Source organism: Esox lucius, chromosome 5, assembly GCF_011004845.1.
Source record: "Esox lucius isolate fEsoLuc1 chromosome 5, fEsoLuc1.pri, whole genome shotgun sequence".
Classification (NCBI taxonomy): Eukaryota; Metazoa; Chordata; class Actinopteri; order Esociformes; family Esocidae; genus Esox; species Esox lucius.
In genome coordinates this window covers 1,477,805-1,501,316 of record NC_047573.1, presented here as the reverse complement: position 1 = coordinate 1,501,316, position 23,512 = coordinate 1,477,805, and the positions used below count along the sequence as shown (strand labels likewise).

Sequence of the window (23,512 nt, the reverse complement as noted above, 5' to 3'; positions counted from 1 at the left end):
GGTACTGTGAGTTATGGCAGCATGAGCTGCTTGGAGCTTTAGGCTTCTTGTAGACAAGCCAGGCGAGCAGAACGTGCGTCTGGCAAATTGCACCCTTAAACTGTAAATGTCTTGTCTGTGAAAGCAGAACCTTTTGTAGGAGTCCTGATGCTCCAGGAGACCGAACAGGGGCACCAAACGGCATTATGTGAAAACAGCCTTAGTGGAACGAAGCAACGGGACAGGAATGGTCCTAACTGCAGTCTGGGACTGTGACCTTGTCAGGGCAGGATCCCCTGGGTCAGGCAGAATGACAGCAAGCTTTGCTGCCATATGAGAACATTGTCGTGTCATCAGAATTAGGAGCTATTCAGAATAGGACACATCCTGCCTGCCTACATATTACATTCCTTCCTGTCTACACAGCAGACCTGGTGTCATAGTACATTGTGTCTGTAGTCTACTTTATATCCCTCTGTCACCTGCCAAGATGAGGGTCAAGTCCCTAAGAGGTTAGTGTTTAGGGTTAAGTCCTAGGGGGTGAGTTACATACCGCTCCTGTTTGAGGGCGTATTCCAGCATCTTAATCCTTCTGACCAGATCCTTCTTCAGGTTCTCCTGACCTTTTCGGTCACCCTGCAGGAAGGCTATCTGGGCCTGAAGAGAGAAACATCACACTCATCACCAACACAACACGGAGAGAAAGTCCACATCCCTTTAAACTTTGATACACTTTTGTTGAGTCAGTGCCTCAGACTCATGCAGATTCAACCCCACTTATAACCCATGTTGAATCTGCATAAATCTGAGGCTCTGACTCATATTATACACTTGGAGAGAATTATTTTCATTTGTTGTGAAATAAAATTATATAAAATATTACAAGTGAGATATTATTGGTTAAGACCCCACCCCGCTAAATTAATACTTGGTTGAAGGCCATTTATCAGTAATTACAGTTCTCTCTGTTGGGATAAGTCGCTTATTATTACACTCCAAGATAAGGGTCTGTTGGGATAAGTCACTAATTATTACACTCCTAGATGAGGGTCTGTTGGGATAAGTCACTAATTATTACACTCCTAGATAACGGTCTGTTGGGATAAGTCACTAATTATTACACTCCTAGATAAGGGTCTGTTGGAATAAGTCACTAATTATTATTAATTATTACTCTCCTAGATAAGGGTCTGTTGGGATAAGACACTAATTATTACACTCCTAGATAAGGGTCTGCTGGGATAAGTCACTAATTATTACACTCCTAGATAAGGGTCTGTTGGGATAAGTCACTAATTATTACTAATTATTACATTTCTAGATAAGGGTCTGTTGGGATAAGTCACAAATTATTATTAATTATTACTCTCCTAGATAAGGGTCTGTTGGGATAAGTCACTAATTATTACACTCCTAGATAAGGGTCTGTTGGGATAAGTCACTTATTATTACACTCCTAGATAAGGGTCTGTTGGGATAAGTCACTTATTATTACACTCCTAGATAAGGGTCTGTTGGGATAAGTAACTAATTATTACACTCCTAGATGAGGGTCTGTTGGGATAAGTCACTAATTATTACACTCCTAGATGAGGGTCTGTTGGGATAAGTCACTTATTATTACACTCCTAGATGAGGGTCTGTTGGGATAAGTCACTTATTATTACACTCCTAGATGAGGGTCTGTTGGGATAAGTCACTTATTATTACACTCCTAGATAAGGGTCTGTTGGGATAAGTCACTTATTATTACACTCCTAGATAAGGGTCTGTTGGGATAAGTCACTTAATATTACACTCCTAGATAAGGGTCTGTTGGGATAAGTCTCTACTACATTCCTAGATTAGGTCAACAAGTCCCACAGGAGTTTTCCCACACATTCATCAGAGGGGAACACAACGGTCTTACTATCCACAGTTGAAGGGACACAGAAATTAGTGTTCTGCTTTAACTCCTTAGAGACACACAGGTGGAGCTGAAGAGGTCCATTAACAGGGATGTAAATGTACATCCGGGCTGCTGTGTTGCGATGTGCTAAGTGCCGAAATACTTAAATAGGTTGTACAGCCCTGTTTTAGCCTATATTCTGATAAAACTGGCCAGCTGTGTTGTGTCTAGTCCTTCAACTGGCAGGTAAGGAGGAGTGATGAGAGAAAGAGAGAGGAGAAGAGTAGAGGACAGGGAAAAGGAGGAGGAGTGAGGACAGGGAAGAGGAGGAGAGAGGAGTGAGGACAGGAAAGAGGAGGAGAAAGGAGTGAGGACAGGGCAGAGGAAAAGACTTGACTGACAACTTGAACATAAATCTTGTCAGCCTGAGACTTTCCCTTTTAGTTGTTATTGAGGGATGTTGTCGAAGATTCGTTGATTGGCTTATATCAAACAAGAGCATAAAAGCCATGGACACATTTTCAAAATGTTGTGTTACTCACTGTTTTTTGGGACCACACACACGTTTAAAACATTTCTGATAACTAGGAACCCCAATCCAAAGCTGCAATGAGCCAACCGGGCATTAAAATGTCCTCAAAAAATCCTTGGAACATTGCAGTCCTTCCTGACCCTGACAGGTTTCTTTATCAGGTCAGGGGACGAGGGGCCTGGCTCTCAGGCTTTGTAAGCTCCAGGCTAATCAGCGTTGACAGATTTTAACACCAGAGATTGAAGGGTTCCTGGGGTTCCAGAAAGGGGCGGAGTGACAGGGATGGACCATTTCCGCTAGAACAACTAATGAACAGTCCCACACCCATGCAATCATTCCACAGCCAACATATCACACAGATTAGTAGAGCTTTAGGTGGAGGAGAGGAGTGGCTTTAATAACCGCTGATATCTGCAGTTCATTCAGTACATAGGTTATATGCGGTGTGTAATTCCTTTAGTGAAAAAGCACACACCAGCACCTCAAGGAGGCACATCTCAGATAGATACGATTTTAGGTAGAGTTGAGCATTGTGTCACATTCCAAACATGTTTTCCTCAAAGTCTAGTTCAGCATCATTTGAGCCAGAAGCCTCAAACACAATGAGGCTATTTAGCCTAGAGAGGGAGGGGCAGAGAGAGGGAGGGAGGGAGGGAGGGGGAGAGAGAGGGAGGGAGGGGGAGAGGGAGACAGGGGGAGAGGAGGAGAGAGAGGTTGTGAGGGAGGGGGAGAGAGAGGGAGGAAGGGAGGGAGGGAGGAGAAGGAGGAGATGGAGGGAGAGAGGGGGCAGGTCAGACGTTGGCAGTCAATTCAAAAAAGAAAATTCCATGAAGGATAAATACAGGATTTTACTGTTTTGAAAATGATACATCGCAATAAATCATCATAAATGATATCCCTATATGGCACCTACCAGCATGTTTCTACTGGTTCAGAAGCCAAACAGTTACAGATACATTCAACTGGTTCAGACACAGAGACAGCCAGACAATTACAGATACGCTCTACTGGTTCAGACACAGAGACAGCCAGACAATTACAGATACGCTCTACTGGTTCAGACACAGAGACAGCCAGACAATTACAGATACGCTCTACTGGTTCAGACACAGAGATAGCCAGACAATTACAGATACGCTCTACTGGTTCAGACACAGAGATAGCCAGACAATTACAGATACGCTCTACTGGTTCAGACACAGAGACAGCCAGACAGTTACAGATACGCTCTACTGGTTCAGACACAGAGATAGCCAGACAATTACAGATACGCTCTACTGGTTCAGACACAGAGATAGCCAGACAATTACAGATACGCTCTACTGGTTCAGACACAGAGTCAGCCAAACAGTTAGAGATACGCTCTACTGGTTCAGACACAGAGACAGCCAGACAGTTACAGATACGCTCTACTGGTTCAGACACAGAGATAGCCAGACAATTACAGATACGCTCTACTGGTTCAGACACAGAGATAGCCAGACAATTACAGATACGCTCTACTGGTTCAGACACAGAGACAGCCAAACAGTTAGAGATACGCTCTACTGGTTCAGACACAGAGACAGCCAGACAGTTACAGATACGCTCTACTGGTTCAGACACAGAGACAGCCAAACAGTTAGAGATACGCTCTACTGGTTCAGACACAGAGACAGCCAAACAGTTAGAGATACGCTCTACTGGTTCAGACACAGAGATGCCCAACCACATGTCCTTACATTCGCCTTAACTTTCACACACTAGTGTTGTTGACTGGTTGTCTCTCTGAAGCTGTGAATAGGAAGAAAAAACTACCCCAGATTCTAGTCTATGTAAAGATGGTTATCAAGTGTCCTAGTTAGTACCAACATAATAAAGAAAGAAACAAATATGGCTGCCCTGATAAATACCCAAGTACATTCCACAGTACCAGTACACAGACATAACAAAAGAGAACTGGCAGTAGTAGCAGTTGTACTGTAAACTAGTCCAGCAAACAAAAATGCATTGGATGCCAGTCTGCTGAAACTTTTTAAACCGTGTCTTCTCAGCTAGCCCTCCCATGTTAAACCCCCTCTTCACAGCTAGCCATCACCTGTTAAACCCTGTCTTCACAGCTAGCCCTTCCCTGTTAAACCCCGTCTTCCCAGCTAGGCCTCCCCAGTTAAACCCCGTCTTCACAGCTAGCCATCACCTGTTAAACCCTGTCTTCTCAGCTAGCCCTCCCATGTTAAACCCCGTCTTCACAGCTAGCCATCACCTGTTAAACCCTGTCTTCACAGCTAGGCTTCCCCTATTAGACCCTGTCTTCTCAGCTAGCCCTTCCCTGTTAAACCCTGTCTTCCCAGCTAGGCCCCCCCTGTTAAACCCTGTCTTCCCAGCTAGGCCTCCCCTGTTAAACCCTGTCTTCTCAGCTAGGCTTCCCCTATTAAACCCTGTCTTCTCAGCTAGGCTTCCCCTATTAAACCCTGTCTTCTCAGCTAGCCCTTCCCGGTTAAATCCGGTCTGATCAGCTAGCCATCTGCAGTGTTATACGAGGCTTAGGTTTGAACTGATAGGTACTTAAGTGAAACAATAGCCCACCCTGACAATGGCACACACCCAGGCAGGGGGACAGGGGACTGGCAGAAGCCTAGCTCAGGGTGCAGGCAATGCTGTGGGTTTGATTCCCAAGACTCGCCATATGTTAAACGTATGCACTACAAATTGCTTGTGGGTAAAAGAGTCCGATGAACGGTAGGTTATGACAGGGGCAGGTTGTGCCCAACTTTTAAACAGGGACAACCGGTTGACCGCTGCACTTGATTGGTCATCAGTGAATAGTAGTGTGTGTGTGGGTACGTGGGTGTGTCTACACGTGAGTATGTACGTCTGTACTAGTGTATGGGTGTGTCTGTGTCTCTGTGCATGTGGGTACATGCGTGTGTATGTGTGTGTCGGTACGTGCTTGTAAAAGTGTGTATGGATGGGTGCGCCTGTGCGTGCGCGTGATAAACGGTTTTAGCAGCAGCTCCATGGTCCAGGGTACAGACATCGTAAAAGACAGACTTGTTAGTCATCAGTGGCAGTTACACCTCCTGGTGTCCTGAGGTAAAGAGCCGATAACGGTCATCAGTGGCAGTTACACCTCCTGGTGTCCTGAGGTAAAGAGCCGATAACGGTCATCAGTGGCAGTTACACCTCCTGGTGTCCTGAGGTAAAGAGCCGATAACGGTCATCAGTAGCAGTTACACCTCCTGGTGTCCTGAGGTAAAGAGCCGATAACAGTCATCAGTGGCAGTTATACCTCCTGGTGTCCTGAGGTAAAGAGCCGATAACGGTCATCAGTAGCAGTTACACCTCCTGGTGTCCTGAGGTAAAGAGCCGATAACAGTCATCAGTGGCAGTTACACCTCCTGGTGTCCTGAGGTAAAGAGCCGATAACAGTCATCAGTGGCAGTTACACCTCCTGGTGTCCTGAGGTAAAGAGCCGATAACAGTCATCAGTGGCAGTTACACCTCCTGGTGTCCTGAGGTAAAGAGCCGATAACAGTCATCAGTGGCAGTTAAACCTCCTGGTGTCCTGAGGTAAAGAGCCGATAACAGTCATCAGTGGCAGTTACACCTCCTGGTGTCCTGAGGTAAAGAGCCGATAACAGTCATCAGTGGCAGTTACACCTCCTGGTGTCCTGAGGTAAAGAGCCGATAACAGTCATCAGTGGCAGTTACACCTCCTGGCGTCCTGAGGTAAACAGCTGATAACAGTCATCAGTGGCAGTTACACCTCCTGGCGTCCTGAGGTAAACAGCTGATAACAGTCATCAGTGGCAGTTAAACCTCCTGGTGTCCTGAGGTAAAGAGCCGATAACAGTCATCAGTGGCAGTTATACCTCCTGGTGTCCTGAGGTAAAGAGCCCATAACAGTCATCAGTGGCAGTTACACCTCCTGGTGTCCTGAGGTAAAGAGCCGATAACAGTCATCAGTGGCAGTTACACCTCCTGGTGTCCTGAGGTAAAGAGCCGATAACAGTCATCAGTGGCAGTTACACCTCCTGGTGTCCTGAGGTAAAGAGCCGATAACAGTCATCAGTGGCAGTTACACCTCCTGGTGTCCTGAGGTAAAGAGCCGATAACAGTCATCAGTGGCAGTTACACCTCCTGGTGTCCTGAGGTAAAGAGCCGATAACAGTCATCAGTGGCAGTTACACCTCCTGGTGTCCTGAGGTAAAGAGCCGATAACAGTCATCAGTGGCAGTTACACCTCCTGGCGTCCTGAGGTAAACAGCTGATAACAGTCATCAGTGGCAGTTACACCTCCTGGCGTCCTGAGGTAAACAGCTGATAACAGTCATCAGTGGCAGTTAAACCTCCTGGTGTCCTGAGGTAAACAGCTGATAACAGTAACAACGTCACAACAACCTATACAGGAAAAACGCTGAAAAACCTATTTGACCTTTTGGTTTTATCACAATCATGAATGGGTTTGGAATATTAACAAGCTTCAGAATGGACAATGTTTCCATCACACTCATGTACGACAGCCTTTCCTCAAAACATGTTTAGTTGATAGCGTTATGAGGGACTCAATTTTGATAGTTGAAAGATAGCAAAGGCAATACTACAAACTTTCAGTAAGAACGGTATGAAGCTGAAACCACAGTATGTATTTTGAGGAAACGTATTCTAAATGTCCTCAGTAATCATGCCGTTGAGGAATGGATGTGTTCGAGACCAACCATACCATCTCCCAGAACTGGTGATCTACAGAACAGTAAATTAAAGTAAAGCAATCGGAAATGTAAGTGTATTATACCTCATCTCCAGTCAGAAATACAATTTAAGAGGAGGAAGGAAACCCCGGGGAAGACCTAGGACACGCTGGAGGAAGTGTCTGGGGAGAGGGAAGTCTGGGCATCTCTGCTTAGACTGCTGCCCCCGCGACCCGGCCCCGGATGAAGCGGAAGAAGATGTCATGTCACTTATTGAAAACCCATGAGATACGACCCTTACCCAGTACAATGGAATGGCAAGAACACTTACTGTTGAGTCCTCAGCTGTACTAGCTAGAGCAGGGGAGGGGTCCTCAGTGGTACTAGCTAGACCAGGGGAGCGGTCCTCAGTGGTACTAGCTAGAGCAGGGGAGTGGTCCTCAGTGGTACTAACTAGAGCAGGGGAGCGGTCCTCAGTGGTACTAGCTAGAGCAGGGGAGCGGTCCTCAGTTGTACTAGCTAGAGCAGGGGAGCGGTCCTCAGTTGTACTAGCTAGAGCAGGGGAGCGGTCCTCAGTGGTACTAGCTAGAGCAGGGGAGTGGTCCATCCAAGGCTATTAACCAGAGCTCACACAACACAGATATCAATTATTCAAAGATTCTCACTGGAACGCACCATATGATGAAGTATATAACATGACTGTATTTTAGCAAATCACATGACTGAGGCGTGCTCATTTGTTTTTAACCATCTTTATTCTATGAACATCAAAACGTGTTCTCTAGTGGCTCTCATGTTTTTCAAGAAAAACTGTATTCAAATAATTATATTGGTACTTGAGTATCGTGGTGATGTGAGTTCCCTGGCAGCCAGAGGGGAGGTTCAGGAGAACGCTGTTATTTGAGATTATTCTTTTGTAGTTTAAGTATCTCATAGATTTTCCTGTTGGTGAATTAAGCCCAAGCCTAATGCATCAGTCCACTAGGCTCTTCTGAGAAGGAGTACACTATTTTCATGTTGTATACCGGATCAAATTCACAGAGTGATGTTGCCCTGACAAAGACAGGCTGAATGGACTGCATTCCTCAGCAGACCCACAGCATGGCCAACCTTTGTCCCTGATTGATGACATCATAAACCTTATTCTATCCACAGGCGAACAGATCTGGTTCTGATATGTTTTCACAACCAGGCCAGCGGCAGAACAGCTCGGGTTGATGGGAAAATAAGGAAAACACACATTTCTGAGAGCCAATGAGAAAGGCTGCTGTGATTCCAGGTTACAAACACATGGCTCACCATTTGTCTGCTGGAAGAGGACAAGGAGAGCAATGAGAAAACCAGTTTTGATCAGTCACAGATATATGATTGAAAACAAATGGGATCATTGTATAGACACAGCCGCGCCTACCCAGAATGCACAAAGCCCACATCACTCCCAGAGTGCCCTCAAGATAAACAGGCAATTGGGGCTTTGGACTGAGGACACTAGGGGAAAGAAGCTAGGTGGCCCTGATGTCAAAACCAGAAAAAATGTGAAAGGAGATTATGATAGCAGAGTAGAGGATAGAAGCAGAGAAACAGAGTGGAGGGACTGTCTCCTGTAAAGGCACTTACTCCTCATGTCACAGAAAAACCTTTCATTATTCATAAACCTTCAACTCCTCACAGGATGATGAACTACTGAGTGCTCTCCATAACCCTAACCCTAACCCATACCCTAACCCGCTCCACAGTATAACACCTGACCAGTGTAACCTAGGAGACCATAGAGACAGAATACCTACCCAGGAAAAACAAAGAATACCTACCAGACGATCCCAACCCATAACAGACACACCAGTGTCACAGAGCAGGAACAGTGGAGGGACCAATAAGACTACTACATGATGCATACATAATTAAACCCTAGACAAGTGCACACGAGCGCACACACACACACGCACAGAATTACCCGCCAGCCCCACACATCCCCTACACGACGCACTAACCATATTACCAGCTTCCTGTTCTTGCAGCATCAAAGACAGCTTGTTTGTGTAACACTCACCATTGAAGCCATGACTGCAGTGAGACAGCAACTCTGACTTGACTGGGCCTGTTCTGCAGTATGAGGAGAACGTGGAAGCAGAGGGACGGTGGGGAAGGAATGACAGACTAAGGGCACATAGTTTGTCTTACTAAGCAATTAGTATCTGGGGGACACTGTCTAGTTCAGACACCACAAATGGAAGAAGAGTTGTAGCCTAGCATAGCCGATCAGCGTTGAAGCCTAGCATTGTGGGCTACGTCAGGTGCAGGGAGTCACAGCAGCGTATGAGATTAGAAATTGTGGGCTACGTCTGCTGGATGGAGCCACAGCACCAGGAAAGTACCACAGTAATAAGAATTCAAAACTGACAGAGCGCAATGTTTTTTTCGCGCCACAAACAGACAACCAATGAGCTCCTGTGGTGCAGTCTAGCTGTGTTTCACCTCCAGTGATCTCTGCAACAACAGGAAACAAAACCGACACTGACAGAGTCTGGCAACACCCAGGCTCTGTGTTGACCGTAAACAAAGAACATGTGAGCTCACCTAAATTGGAATATATACGCATAAAAATGTTGTTTTTAGGTCCACTGGTATCTCTCATTTAAAACTCCTAGAACAGCTAAGTATTTTGGTGCTTGTAAAATAGGTGCACTGCAGAGCCCGCAACGCCACTACGTCGGCTGCAGAGCCCGCAACGCCACTACGTCGGCTGCAGAGCCCGCAACGCCAATACGTCGGCTGCAGAGCCCGCAACGCCAATACGTCGGCTGCAGAGCCCGCAACGCCAATACGTCGGCTGCAGAGACCGCAACGCCACTACGTCGGCTGCAGAGCCCGCAACGCCACTACGTCGGCTGCAGAGCCCGCAACGCCACTACGTCGGCTGCAGAGCCCGCAACGCCAATAAACATGTTGAAAACATTGTTAGAAAACCTACCACAAAAACAAATATTTATGGAGAAATGTTCATTAACTGTCAAAATATTATCCTGCAAATATTTAATTGCAAGGATCCCCCATAACTAACAATATGCCTGCCTAAACTAAGGAAACACACAGCCTTGCCACCAAATAAAGTGCATATAATCTACGTAGTTACCTCAATGGTCTAGAGCTGTTATTTCTCAACAATCTACAATGAGGAAATCATTAAATACAGGCTCAGACAAGTAGTGTATGGGGCCATGAGGCAAGGTTTAGCAGGTGTGGCGACAATGTTAAGAAACGCTAGGTCACATTTTCGGAGCGGCGCTTCAGAGGATTCCACAGTTTAGAACACACATGCATACCGACACACCAGGCCAAGCCAACAACACTGAAACCACTGCAGTACCAGAGCTAGACCGGTCCGCTAGTGTACTCCCAGAGCTAGACCGGTCCGCTAGTGTACTCCCAGAGCTAGACCGGTCCGCTAGTGTACTCCCAGAGCTAGACCGGTCCGCTAGTGTACTCCCAGAGCTAGACCGGTCCGCTAGTGTACTCCCAGAGCTAGACCGGTCCGCTAGTGTACTCCCAGAGCTAGACCGGTCCGCTAGTGTACTCCCAGAGCTAGACCGGTCCGCTAGTGTACTCCCAGAGTTAGACCGGTCCGCTAGTGTACTCCCAGAGTTAGACCGGTCCGCTAGTGTACTCCCAGAGCTAGACCGGTCCGCTAGTGTACTCCCAGAGCTAGACCGGTCCGCTAGTGTACTCCCAGAGCTAGACCGGTCCGCTAGTGTACTCCCAGAGCTAGACCGGTCCGCTAGTGTACTCCCAGAGTTAGACCGGTCCGCTAGTGTACTCCCAGAGTTAGACCGGTCCGCTAGTGTACTCCCAGAGCTAGACCGGTCCGCTAGTGTACTCCCAGAGTTAGACCGGTCCGCTGGTGTACTCCCAGAGATAGAGCGGTCCGCTGGTGTACTCCCAGAGCTAGACCGGTCTGCTAGTGTACTCCCAGAGCTAGACCGGTCTGCTAGTGTACTCCCAGAGATAGAGCGGTCCGCTAAGAGACCACTCCGAAAAAGTTGAAAAGGAAAGTTTTGAGTGAGGAACAGAAGCGTTCAATTTGCAGTGTTCTTTTAATTTGAACTCTTCTGTTCCTCACTCAAAACCTTCCTTTTCGACTTTTTGGAAATGAAAGAAAACGGTGCAGTGGTCTCTTAAATTTTTTTATAAATGTTTGTTCTTAAATTCTCACTATGTAGTTGTAGTGTGCTATGCCACCATTCATAAGCTTATTACACTCATATGTATCTATAATATTCAATAATTCTACCAACTGCTGCTAGTGTACACACCAATGCAATGCAATCAGGGAATACCGTTGCCATGAAAGGGTGCACATGGTCTGCAACAATGCTCAGGTAGGTGGTACGTGTCAAAGTAACATCCACATGAATGGCAGGACCCAAGGTTTCCCAGCAGAACATTCTTCCCATAGTGCATCCTGGTGCCATGAGTTCTCCAGGTTAGCGACGCACACACACCTGGCTATCCACGTGCTGTAAAAGGATTCATCAGACCAGGCCACCTTCTTCCATTGCTCCTTGGTACAGTTCTAATGCTCATGTGCCCATTGTGGGCGCCTTCCTTGGTAGGTACTGACCACTGCAGATCAGGAACACCCCACAAGGCCTGCAGTTTTGGAGATGCTCTGACCCAGTCGTTTAGCCATCACAATTTGGCCCTTGTCAAAGTCACTCAGATCTTTACGCTTGCCCATTTTTCCTGCTTCTAACACATCAACTTTGAGGACAGAATGTTCACTTGCTGCCTTATATATCCCACCCACAGACAGGTGCCATGATAATGAGATTATCAGTGTTATACACTTCACTTGTCAGTGGCCATAATGTTATGGCTGATCGTTGTATATTGCTGCTTTATTTTACTGTTATTTTGTGTCTGGCTAGATTTGTTCTTATATGAATATACTCTCTCACTCCTTCTTCCCTCTCACTACGTAGTTGTCGGGTTCACAAGGATGTCATTGTGCAGGATGACACTGTGTTGTTCGGTGCATTTGACAAATAAACCTTGAAATGTGAACTCCTTGAGAAATGTGCTCCTGGAGAACTACGTCCTATAGTTACTCCCCAACTCTGCTCCTGGAGAACTGCAGTCCTTGTGTCATTGCGTAACATTTTGTTTTAGTAATTCAGTATTTCTAAATAGTTATCATTTTACAGCAATAACCGAGGGATAAAGAACGAAGACGCATAAAGCAACACTGTTTTAGTATTTGGGAGCACCAAATCTGGGAGCACCCTAGTGTGTAGTCCTACACAATAATACAATATCTATATATGTTTCTATAACCCTAAATCCAACATGAGTAACGATTAAGCACCAAAAATGTTGCAGTGAACTACAGCCACCAGCCAGTGAACTACAGCCACCAGCCAGTGAACTACAGCCACCAGCCAGTGAACTACAGCCACCAGCCAGTGAACTACAGCCACCAGCCAGTGAACTACAGCCACCAGCCAGTGAACTACAGCCACCAGCCAGTGAACTACAGCCACCAGCCAGTGAACTACAGCCACCAGCCAGTGAACTACAGCCACCAGCCAGTGAACTACAGCCACCAGCCAGTGACACCAGTCATCGGGCATCAAATGTCAACATTCGTTTACTTGGGGTAAAATTATTGAGTGGAAACAATCAAAAATGCATCTCAAGCACAATATTCAATGAAAAAATAATCTAAAGATATGAACTGCTGTTTTGGCAATTTTACTTTCGGGATATATATGCAAAAATCAAGAAAGAACACAAATATTTTTTTAAACATGCGTAAAGGATTATGCACCACAGACTATCAATATGAAAAATGATAAGTGAAAAACGAATTGTAATATTTGGATAGAAATGTGGCAATGCTGACTGTCTTAAACATAAATCACAGTATTATGTTACAGTGACCCAAGTATCAGAATAATATTGTAAGGTGAGGTCCCAGGTAATTCCCACCCCTATTGATTACCTTGGTAAACAATCAGGCCTGATATGGGCCAGCCCTGCCCAACATAAATCGGACTAACTCTAGCCTTTCCCATCAGAGGGAAGTTGTCAGCACACAGTATCCACAGCCACAATCATAATTATTCCAGTTGTAGATGTGTAGGAGTCTGGATAGGATTCGAAAAACACTTCTAAGACTCTGGGTAATGCAGCAAGACAAAGATCCAAAACACAGAAGCATGTCTACATAAGAACGCTTGAAAAATACATGTTCAACTTTGGAAGGTTTTAGTCAAAGCCAAGACTTGAACCCAATATAGATGCTGTGACAGGACACAGCAGTTAGATGGAAGATCTACAAAATCTGTGTCTAAAGCTAGAGTGACTATTGTATTCAGCTCTCCCCTCCTTGTCAGAGGAACATCTATGCACAGCTTAGACAGGGCTGTAAGGCTGTGGTTTGAACAGGCTGTTCAAGGCCACCACTTCTCTAGAAGAAAAAAATCCAGGTTAAATTGAAACCTTATAGGTGCATATGTGAGTAATTTACATACTATACTGTAGTCTGAGGGGTTCACAACTCCGAGCCTGGGGACCAGGTCTACTGCCGTTTTTCTATTCTACCGGAGTTCATTGCATTCACCTGTCCCTTAAATTAGTCAATATTTAGAGGGCTAGAATGAAAACCAGCAGTACTTTGAGTCTCGAGGCCTGGAGTGGAGAACCACTGTAATTGCAGTCCTAGTAGGGTTGCAAAACATTTTTAATGGCAAAAATAAAAACGTTTATATCAAATATCAAAATATTTGTGACTTTTTAAACATGCGGTAACATATGGTGATTGAGGTGTTTGTTGGAGACATTAGGGCTGTTTAAAGTTTTGTTTCATTTCCATTAAATGGACGCATGAAATTGTTTCTATGCAGAAATAGAAATCTACCTAACACCTTCACCTGACACTACATCTAACATAGCGTAATGCATCTTCCTCTAGCCTAAAGAAACCACGCAGCACGAGTATCTGGTGATTTAATTGGTAGAATAACAGACAATCAGTATAGTAGCATAGGCAGTAACCAATCTATCGCGTTCACTTTACACTCACAGGATAGGAACATCCACACCACCCGGACAGCTCAAACACTAGTCCTAACACGGGTGTGTGTGACTGACTGTTTCTGGGCAGGAAGTGGGAAACGCCATCCACAGGAAACGTCTGAGTCCCCTGGACATTGTTCTAGTCTTTCCTCGTCTTTAAATGGACAAGGCATAGTAAAGACAGTGTGTCGGGGGCAGCCTCTCCAGTTCAGTGTAGGCCAACATACTATTACTGGATAAAGTTGCACAAAAATTATTCTGTGACTTCAATTGAAGCACTTTCCAAGACCGAAGCAGAGACAACTTGAAAAACACCTTAGTTACAGTACTAGTACCTACCGGCGTAGCTAGCCTCTTTATTTTAGCCCTTACAAGAAGCATAACGTCCAGTATTTTGACGCTAAGTTCAAAACAGGTCAGTTTTCATTCAGTTGATTTATTTGAAAAACCACACATCCACATGCAACTAAGATAGTTAAGACAGTTGTTCTCAAGACTCAGCTAGCCTCTGACTAAGTTGGCAAAACCAGAGTGGCTAACCTGGCGGGTGGCTAGCATTTGCTAACCAACAAGAGGGCGCTGTCGCGCGAGTAGTAGTTGTAAACTAGCTATAGCTTACATTAAGGCTAGCTAAATCAATCACGTTATGCAGTCATCTTAACAGTCCGCAAATATGCTACCAGCACGAAACGCGCCTCGAAAATGCAATGCAAACAGTTAAGTTATTCACCTGTAATTCGGCGCGCTCCACCTCCCATTGTGCCCTCTCCACCTCGAAGCGGGCCCATTCGTGTTGCAGGAAGTGTAGGATCCCCGGGATACTGTACTGAGCCTTGGCCGCCTCCCCAGCGTCTCCCTCCGGCAGTGGTCCCTTTCCACCACCCGGTAAGATCGAGTTGTTGTTGAAGAAAACGCCGGGCCCCGCCTGTTCGTCCATGGCCGGACTCTATTCAAGTCACGGACGAAGAGAAAGCTCTTCGTTTGTTTTTTTGCTTCGTGATGGTCCTCGCCTTGCAAAATGTACGATATGTGTAATCGGAAAACCTGCTGGACCCGTACACACTCACTAGCAGCTCGGCTTGCGGGACTGCTGCGCTCACTGACAGCTAGCTGTCATTGACTGACGTCAGAGAACTTCATCACGCCCACACCGTGGTAGGACCTAGTAACACGAGAAGGGGCATTATACCCTTTAAAATACGGTGCGTTAAAAATATAGTGTAGACAATAGAATTTAAATGGTATTTTTCTTCCCCTACTATTTCCCCTGAATACACTAGACTGGGAGTAACCCCCTGGAATAGATTGGATGCCTTGCTCAAGGTGGCCCTGTCTCATAAAACACCTCTTCATCCAAAGTAATTTAGAAGCTTTATGAAACATCTTTGCTGCATTTACTGTCAATGTATCATACAGCAAGACATTGTGCAGCATAACAGGAAAAATCTAATCATTCACAAGGCTTCAAGTGACAGAATTAAGTATACTGTTGTTTATTTACACCATCTTCAGTGAATGGCACACATTAGCCGGAATTTAAGTTATATAACAGTTGCGGGCTAATGTTAAGTTTTCTGTTCAGTGAGGAGTAGCAGAAAATTCTCAGTACCAGTAAAGTTTTGAGCAAAAACATGTTAATTTATAAAGTGTACAACATAATAAATACAGTGTGCTTAATATGCAATGTTTAAATACTATTTTATTATTCCTAATTCCATATACAGTACTTCCCCAGTTGAGCGGTTTAAAACTTTATTGATCCTTCGTCTATTTTTTTTTTGATCTCTTCATCTTCACATTTGATTAATAGCCCCAACTATACAGATAATCAATAAAATATGGAAAACTTCATGTCCAGTCTTCTCTTTTCATTTAGAAGTCATTTTGCTGTGGTGGTATTGACCAGTGGTAATGTTTGTCAGGGTTTTCAATACAGCATAATCACTCTGGAACAGGGAATGTGGAAAAGCAATGGCCTGTCTCAGGATTACTTCACATGACAACCTAAAAAGGCAAAGCAGTGGTTCATCTCAAACCTGGAACAGAGACCTAAAATAAACTCATTATATTCAATCATGATTAAATGCATGTGCAGAAAATGAACGCTGGCAATGAAGGTTCATCCAACAAACTGACATGTTCATATTAATGCACGGTCATAAATAATATAATGAAGATGCACAGTGGGAACTACAGTAGGCAGTGTCGAGTTATGAGGTTTGACCAGTATTGGAACACATAGTGAGCAAAACTAAATTCAGTAACATTTTTTTTAATTATAAAAGTACAGCAGTATATTCAAGGGCAAACAGTATTCTCTCTACTGGGGCTGTTGAAACTTGACATGAAATACCCTTTCAATGTTATTTAAACATTTGTTTCCTTGACTTTTCAAGATTTTCTTTTTAGAAACTTCTAACTCACAGAAACCTTTGAGAGACACGAACATCATATCAGACGATAAACAACATTGAGGAGAAAGTCAACGTGGGCATTTTGGGAAAACCTAGAAGAAGCTGGTCTTGAGTTTGATGGTGGGAGCGGCCTGCACAGCCGGTTGGGCCAATAAGGCTGCTGCCTTGGCTTTGCTGCTCGCCTGATTGGCTCGGATGGCTGACTCAAGGCGGATCTTGAGCTCAGGTGCAGCTCCAATGACGGTCTTGAAGGCAGCTGGGTAGAGGGGTCCAATCCGCATCAGGTTGTGGAGGGCAAATTCATGGAGGCCCTTAGAGGCTGGGGAGGCGGAGGAGAAGGCGTTGTCATCCAGCAGATATGAGACCAGGGTGGGGACCAGGAGGGCCAACAGTTGTACCCCTACAGGGAGACACCAAAACAGAGTCAGGAGGCTAAAAACAAGATGCTAATAAAAGAAGTCTGAGCTACAGAGGACAGGGGAAGTGAGTAGACAGATCAGATAAGGAAGAGATCAGCATTTACACATGGAGACTGTTCCCATGTGGCTGAGATTAACTGCACACGTATATGCTAAGCCAACGGGAGGGCCACACCTCCATCAGCCCCGCCCTCCCAGGTTAGACGAGACTGGACATGAATTCAGGCGGTGGTCACTGACAGGCTTTTACAGATCACTGAACGACAGGAAAACAACCCAGCAATACCTTGACAGTAACTCTGGGGGTCTGTTGTCTACTGAGCATCAGCTGAAATATACTTTACTGTATAACGGTGAACAAATGGTCATGTAAAATTATTCATGTTGTCTGTTTCCAGGGACTGTGTACGGCTGTGAATGTGTTCAGTGTGACTACTGACTGTTCTGCTCCTCCCCCATGCCAACCAGGTTCTCCAGGACCCGAATGCCCTCCTGGACGGCCTGTAGCTCCATGGCTGTCCCCGGCCTGCTCCTCTCCGCCCCCTTCAGCTTCTCCACCATGAGAGGGGCCAGGGCGTGGATGTAGGGGGTGGACAACGCGCGGCTGGGGTGCTGGAACACTGACAGTAACAGTTGGTAACACCGCGCCTGGACCTGAGGCAGAAACACATTATATTACAGAACCAGGAGTTATAGTCAAAGTTGGTTTCTTGTGTGTCATACCCAGGGGTCAGGAGAGTTAAGGGCGTTCCTATAGCGGTCCATACAGCCCTGCTGCAGAACGGTGACCCCAATGACCTCTGAACTGCCGGACAGCAGGAAGAGGGTGATGGCCGTCAGCATGCTGACCTCGTCCATGTTGGGACGAGAATCATCTGCAGGATAAACACACATCAGCTACAACTGGAGGAGATCAGGTGATACATCAGGAAAGGGCTGTTCTGCTGCTAATGGTGAAATCATGACTGTATGAAAATGCAACCAGCTAGTCAGTCAGTCAGCCGAAGTGTATTGGACCTGGCTGTGAGTACTCTATGACGGACGCCAGGCTGCTCCTAACCAGGACCGTCCATTGAGTGCGAGTCTTCTCAGATCGGGCCAGAGGAGAGGTGATGATGGTTTTGATTCCCTGCAGAGCCGCTGAGAGTAAGAGAGAGATACCATTTACACATTCTATAAATCAAGAAAACACCCAAGTTATCAAATGAGAATAGGAACAGAGGAACGGCGCTACAGGTGATATGGGACAGCTTTTGTGTACCAGAGACGGGCAGGGGGACAGAGTTATCCGAGGTCTTCACGGCAGTCTCCTTCAGGACGCCGGTTATCAGAAAGAGAACGGTGGGAAGAATGGTCATGCTGCCTGTCAGGAAAACAGGGAACAGACACCTGGACATCTGAGATCTGCGTCTGCATCAAAGTGAAGATCAGTTGGGGGCATTTCGGGAAAGCGAATAAGGTTACCTTGTGGAGAACAAAGCGAAGGTAGTTCAGCCAGGATGGACACAGTGTGAGCCACCAGACGGCAGCTCTCCTCAGGCAGGGGGGGCCGCGGGCGGAGGGGCAGATGGCTGGGGGAATCGTTCACCCTGGGAAGAAGTCGAATAATACAACTTTAGCATTATCTAATGCTTTTCAAAAACCATGCTGAGCGGGTCCTTGCTGAAAGTTATACAATGCACTGATAAACTAGGAACAATTTGAGACACAAACCCAAATACTTGGTAAAACAGGTATACCTAAAGAATGGTAAACAGCTAACTGACCTGGTGTTGAGCTGGGGTAAGTGGCGAACCAGGACGAAGACCAGGAGCTCCATGGCAGCAAACACCAGGGACTTCCCAGGTAACAGCTCCCCAGTCTCTCCTCCCTCCCCCAGGGTAAAGGTAGACTCCTTCTCCCCTCCATCCTCCTCACCTGCAGGGAGAACAATCAGAATACAAAGTAAATACACACAAACCCAGATTTTGGAGCCTGCGGTGCTCCTGGGTGGGGTTAGGGTAAAGGAAAACCTCCTCACCCTGTGTGCTCGCCAGCAGCCTGCGGTGCTCCTGGGTGGCCCGGATGGTCTCCTGCACCACGGTGGTGACCTGGAGCTGTACGTCTGGAGGGTCCCGTGTCAGGAGGAGCCTGTGGAGAACGTTGAGCAGCTCCACACCCAGCAACTACCACACAAAGATAGCACACGTCACACAACACACACGTCACACAACACACCGTAACACCACACACACGTCACACAACACACACGTCACACAACACACACGTCACACAACACACACGTCACACAACATACCATAACACAACACACCTGGTCATCAGCGATGTGTGTGTGTTACCTGGTCATCAGCGATGTGTGTGTGTTACCTGGTCATCAGCGATGTGTGTGTGTTACCTGGTCATCAGCGATGTGTGTGTGTTACCTGGTCATCAGTGATGTGTGTGTGTTACCTGGTCATCAGCGATGTGTGTGTGTTACCTGGTCATCAGCGATGTGTGTGTGTTACCTGGTCATCAGTGATGTGTGTGTGTTACCTGGTCATCAGCGATGTGTGTCCTGGCACAGGGTGAGTTTAGCAGGGTAAAGAGAGCTTGGAGACATGACATGACATGTTCTATTGGCTCCTCTGGACGAGGGAAGCAGAGGAACTCTATACTGACACCTGGAAGGAGACAAACACAAACACACAGAGACACAGACACACAAACACACAGAGACACAAACACACAGAGACACAGAGACACAGAGACACAGAGACACAGACACACACAAACACACAGACACACAAACACACAAACACACAAACACACGGAGACACAGACACAAACACACAAACACACAAACACACAGAGACATACACACAAACACACAGACACACAAACACACAGAGACACAGAGACACAAACACACAGAGACACAGAGACACAAACACAGAGACACAGACACACAAACCCACAAACACACAGAGACATACACACAGAGACACAGACACACAAACACACAGAGACATACACACACAAACACACAGAGACACAGAGACACAGAGACACAGAGACACAGAGACACAAACACACAGAGACACAGAGACACAGACACACAGAGACACAGAGACACAGAGACACAGACACACAGACACACAAACCCACAAACACACAGAGACATACACAGAGACATACACACAGAGACACAGACACACAAACACACAGAGACATACACACACAAACACACAGAGACACAGACACACAGACACAGACACACAGATACACAAACACACAGAGACATACACACAGAGACACAGACACACAAACACACAGACACACAAACACACAGAGACACAGAGACACAGACACACAAACACACAGAGACATACACACACAGAGACATACACACAGAGACATACACACAAACACACAGAGACATACACACAGAGACACAGACACACAAACACACAGAGACACAAACACACAGAGACACAAACACACAGAGACATACACACACAGAGACACAAACACACAGAGACACAAACACACAGAGACATACACACACAGATAATATATGAACTATTAGTTGTTGTGTGTAATAGTCAGTCACACATCTTGATTTAAAATAATAAATTGGGGTTCAAGTGCTGACTGGCAGTTTTAATGTGTTGGTATTTTCATCCATATCAGATTAACCATTTAGGAATTACAGCAAGTTGTGTACATAGCCCCTCCATTTCCTGTAGTTCATCATCAGCTCCAGGGTGTGTCTCTTACCTAACATCAGATGCATTCTGTCTTTGACCAGCTCCTCCGTGCTCTGAGCTACAGGGTTTCCCTGGGGGTAGATGGTGGCCCCAGGGGCCTGCATTGACACGGCCGGCGCCTCCTCATCCCCTTCCCCGGCCCTGAACCCAGTGCTGCTCAGCCACAGGGCCACAGCATGCAGGACAGGGGCCCAGGAGGCCCGGTAGTGGAGGCGAGCGGTGTCGATGGTCTCTGGGGTGTAGAACGCTCCCCCTGCACAAAGAGGAAATAATAGGTTTCATTTGAATTATTCATGTGTGTTTGTCTCCGGTCAGCAGTGATATTTAAACTCTTTACTAAAAGCCTAAATAAATGACATCTACAGCATTGTGAAGAGATGATACTACAGGTTTATCCATCTGTTCTGCTAGCCAGGTCTCCTAGGTTTTAAACCGACTGCTCTGTGGGACAGTCTGGTTGACGGAACAGTAACTAGATGGTGTGGTACCATCTGGAGGAAGCTGGCTGGAGAACTCGGCAGGGAGAGTGAGCAGAGCGTAGTCTCTCAGTACAGCCAGCCACAGCCGAGACAGAGATGGAAGCTCCGGTTGAACCAGCAGGATCAGACTATCAGGAGGAAGAACGTCCGCTCCCACATCCTCTTCTTCCTCCTCCTCCTCCTCATCTCCTCCTTTCACCTCCTTCACCGGCCGAGACTCTGCCTGTTTCTTTATCTTCATGGCCACTACATATACCTGAAAAGGTGGAAGAAAAGAGTTGTTAAGAAATATTGTGATCATAAAAGAGTGCAGTAACTGAATGAAATGGAATATGCAATATGTCGTCATGGAGTGTTTTTAGTAGTGCAACTGACATTTAGATTTATATAATATGAAAACAAATCCACCCAAGCCTAGAGTACTTTTAAAATGTGTGTTTGGGGCAAGCGTGCCGCACAAGCCCTGAAAAGTGAAGCCAAAACGTCTCGATCGCCCCCTGGTGAGTGGTCCCAGTATAGGTCATAAACCCCGCCCTCCCCATGTTATTCAATGGGACACGAGACCAACTAAACAATTAAATTACCCTTCAAATATATTTTTTCCGAAGCTGGTTTCTGTCATTCACTGTAGTTTGTATCACGCTAATGTAAATTCAAGAGTTTGTTTTTAAAATAAGTTGGTTTTTAGTTAGTTATTTAATGCTCTAAAAACGGTGGTGTGACGTCGTGATTCACAGCTGTGATTGACAGCTATCTGAGCCGAGGAGCCACTGAATCTTCGGAGGACTGAGGAGATTGGAACTTTACATTTAATCTGTCATTTCCAATCGATCTTTGAATTTTTTTCGGTAAGTTAAATTTATAAGCTATTTAATTAGTAAATAAATGTAATGGGCTAGCTAACGTTAGCTAAAAGACAACAAGCCTCGTTAATAGCCATGTTAATAGCTAGCAGGTGATCGTTAGCTAGAAGTTACCAATTATTTTTGTATTAGGCCTATTCTAAATTAAGGTTAAACATGATGTAAGTTAGGCTATAACATATCGTCTAGGTTTAACAAGCAAAGGTTGTACTGTACTTGGACTTGCGATTGATTACGGTATGCGCATTCTGCGAGGGAGAGTGAGGGCGGGGCACATCTAGTGTGTGTGTGTGTGTGTGTGGTCACCTCGGCCCAGGCCTTCAGGACAGATAACTTCTCCATGGTTGTAGCACTCTCACTGTACAGCTGGCTACAGGAGCCCTTCCCAGCCTGCACCTTGTCCAGCGATGACACCAGCAGGTTGTGGACACGGCGCAGGTCATTCAGGTCACTGACCACGCCACTGCCAATCCACGTACTACATACCTGGAGGGAACACAGTGAGGTTAAAGGCTAAGGAGTCAGTCGTTTGGTCTGAAAAATGTCTTTGTGTCTGCGTAGGACGAGAGATCAGTTCTGGGTCAGGTCTGAAATCACGATTTAAAGATTTTCGTTCATGGAAAAACAAACTCCAATTGTAGAAATTTATATTTAATTATCTTTATTGTCATTTAAATTTGTGTATGATCCTTTTGCTGAGAACAACAGTTACTGAGAACCAGGGCAACTTGCTGTTCTGTTTCCGTGTAGCTCCAGGGATACTGATACCAGGGTGATTTTAGAGATTTGAGCCGGTTTTAGAGATTTGGGGGCCCTAGGCAGAAACAGGTTGAGGCCCCAACATCATCTATCTTTTACCTTGTGGTCCTTATCAAACACACCTTCTTTCTTTATCATTGAATGGGACAGCCACTTCCAAAGACACTTACATTGCTGTCTGTTTCTGTAGAGTAAATCAACTAGTTTAACAAGAATTATCTGAAGGGTACATATACTGCCTTATAAGTTACAGCTACAGTGAAGCACAAATACCTTAGCCACTTTGTTCAAGTGTATGCCTACAGTTTCTTAATCATGATCAAATGCATTCATATACCTTGCTTTTCTCACTATGTGGTGTTTATGCATACATTGTCTATATCTGTCATGTGATTCTGTGGGTTGCAATGGTCTGCCTTGATACATTTCATTAGCGATTGTCAGGAATAGATCAACAGTGTATCTGATAGCTAAATATACCATATTTACTGGCTCCCAATTCCTCCTCAACATCTGAGAGTGTTCCAGTATGTAACAGATGAGCCTTCATATTGGTTCACTTTTTACAACTCCACAAAAACACGATGACTCATATCCCTGCAGCACTGGGGATTAACTAGTCTCTGCTGAATGAAGCAGTATTATCTAATACCCACACTGCATACCTAAATATAAACACTAGTATC

At 45.7% G+C, this 23,512-nt stretch overlaps 2 protein-coding genes across 10 annotated transcripts in view; both read right to left on the bottom strand.

The window, feature by feature from the left end:
• Positions 1-15,279, bottom strand: part of LOC105010268 (striatin) — a 34,399-nt gene extending 19,120 nt beyond the window's left edge. The window contains exons 1-2 of one of the 2 annotated variants that reach the window (XM_029119763.2): positions 14,874-15,279; positions 533-636 (exon numbers count right to left, since the gene is read on the bottom strand). In XM_029119763.2, the coding sequence (XP_028975596.1) occupies positions 533-636; positions 14,874-15,080 (311 nt within the window). In that variant the 5' untranslated portion in view covers positions 15,081-15,279. Of the gene's footprint in view, positions 1-532; positions 637-13,599; positions 13,652-14,873 lie in introns of those variants that run through there. The other variant, XM_029119764.2, reaches the window with a different exon arrangement.
• Positions 15,280-15,822: 543 nt separating this feature from the next.
• The window catches only part of heatr5b (HEAT repeat containing 5B), a 33,144-nt gene continuing 25,454 nt past the window's right edge, over positions 15,823-23,512 (bottom strand). For all 8 annotated transcript variants that reach the window (XM_034292526.1, XM_034292528.1, XM_034292530.1 and 5 more), the window contains 12 exons: positions 22,374-22,553; positions 21,214-21,460; positions 20,736-20,978; positions 19,512-19,639; positions 18,997-19,141; positions 18,743-18,893; positions 18,441-18,565; positions 18,238-18,339; positions 17,994-18,116; positions 17,700-17,851; positions 17,417-17,630; positions 15,823-16,957 (listed from right to left, as the gene is read on the bottom strand). In XM_034292526.1, the coding sequence (XP_034148417.1) occupies positions 16,650-16,957; positions 17,417-17,630; positions 17,700-17,851; positions 17,994-18,116; positions 18,238-18,339; positions 18,441-18,565; positions 18,743-18,893; positions 18,997-19,141; positions 19,512-19,639; positions 20,736-20,978; positions 21,214-21,460; positions 22,374-22,553 (2,118 nt within the window). In that variant the 3' untranslated portion in view covers positions 15,823-16,649. The remainder of the gene's footprint in view (positions 16,958-17,416; positions 17,631-17,699; positions 17,852-17,993; positions 18,117-18,237; positions 18,340-18,440; positions 18,566-18,742; positions 18,894-18,996; positions 19,142-19,511; positions 19,640-20,735; positions 20,979-21,213; positions 21,461-22,373; positions 22,554-23,512) is intronic.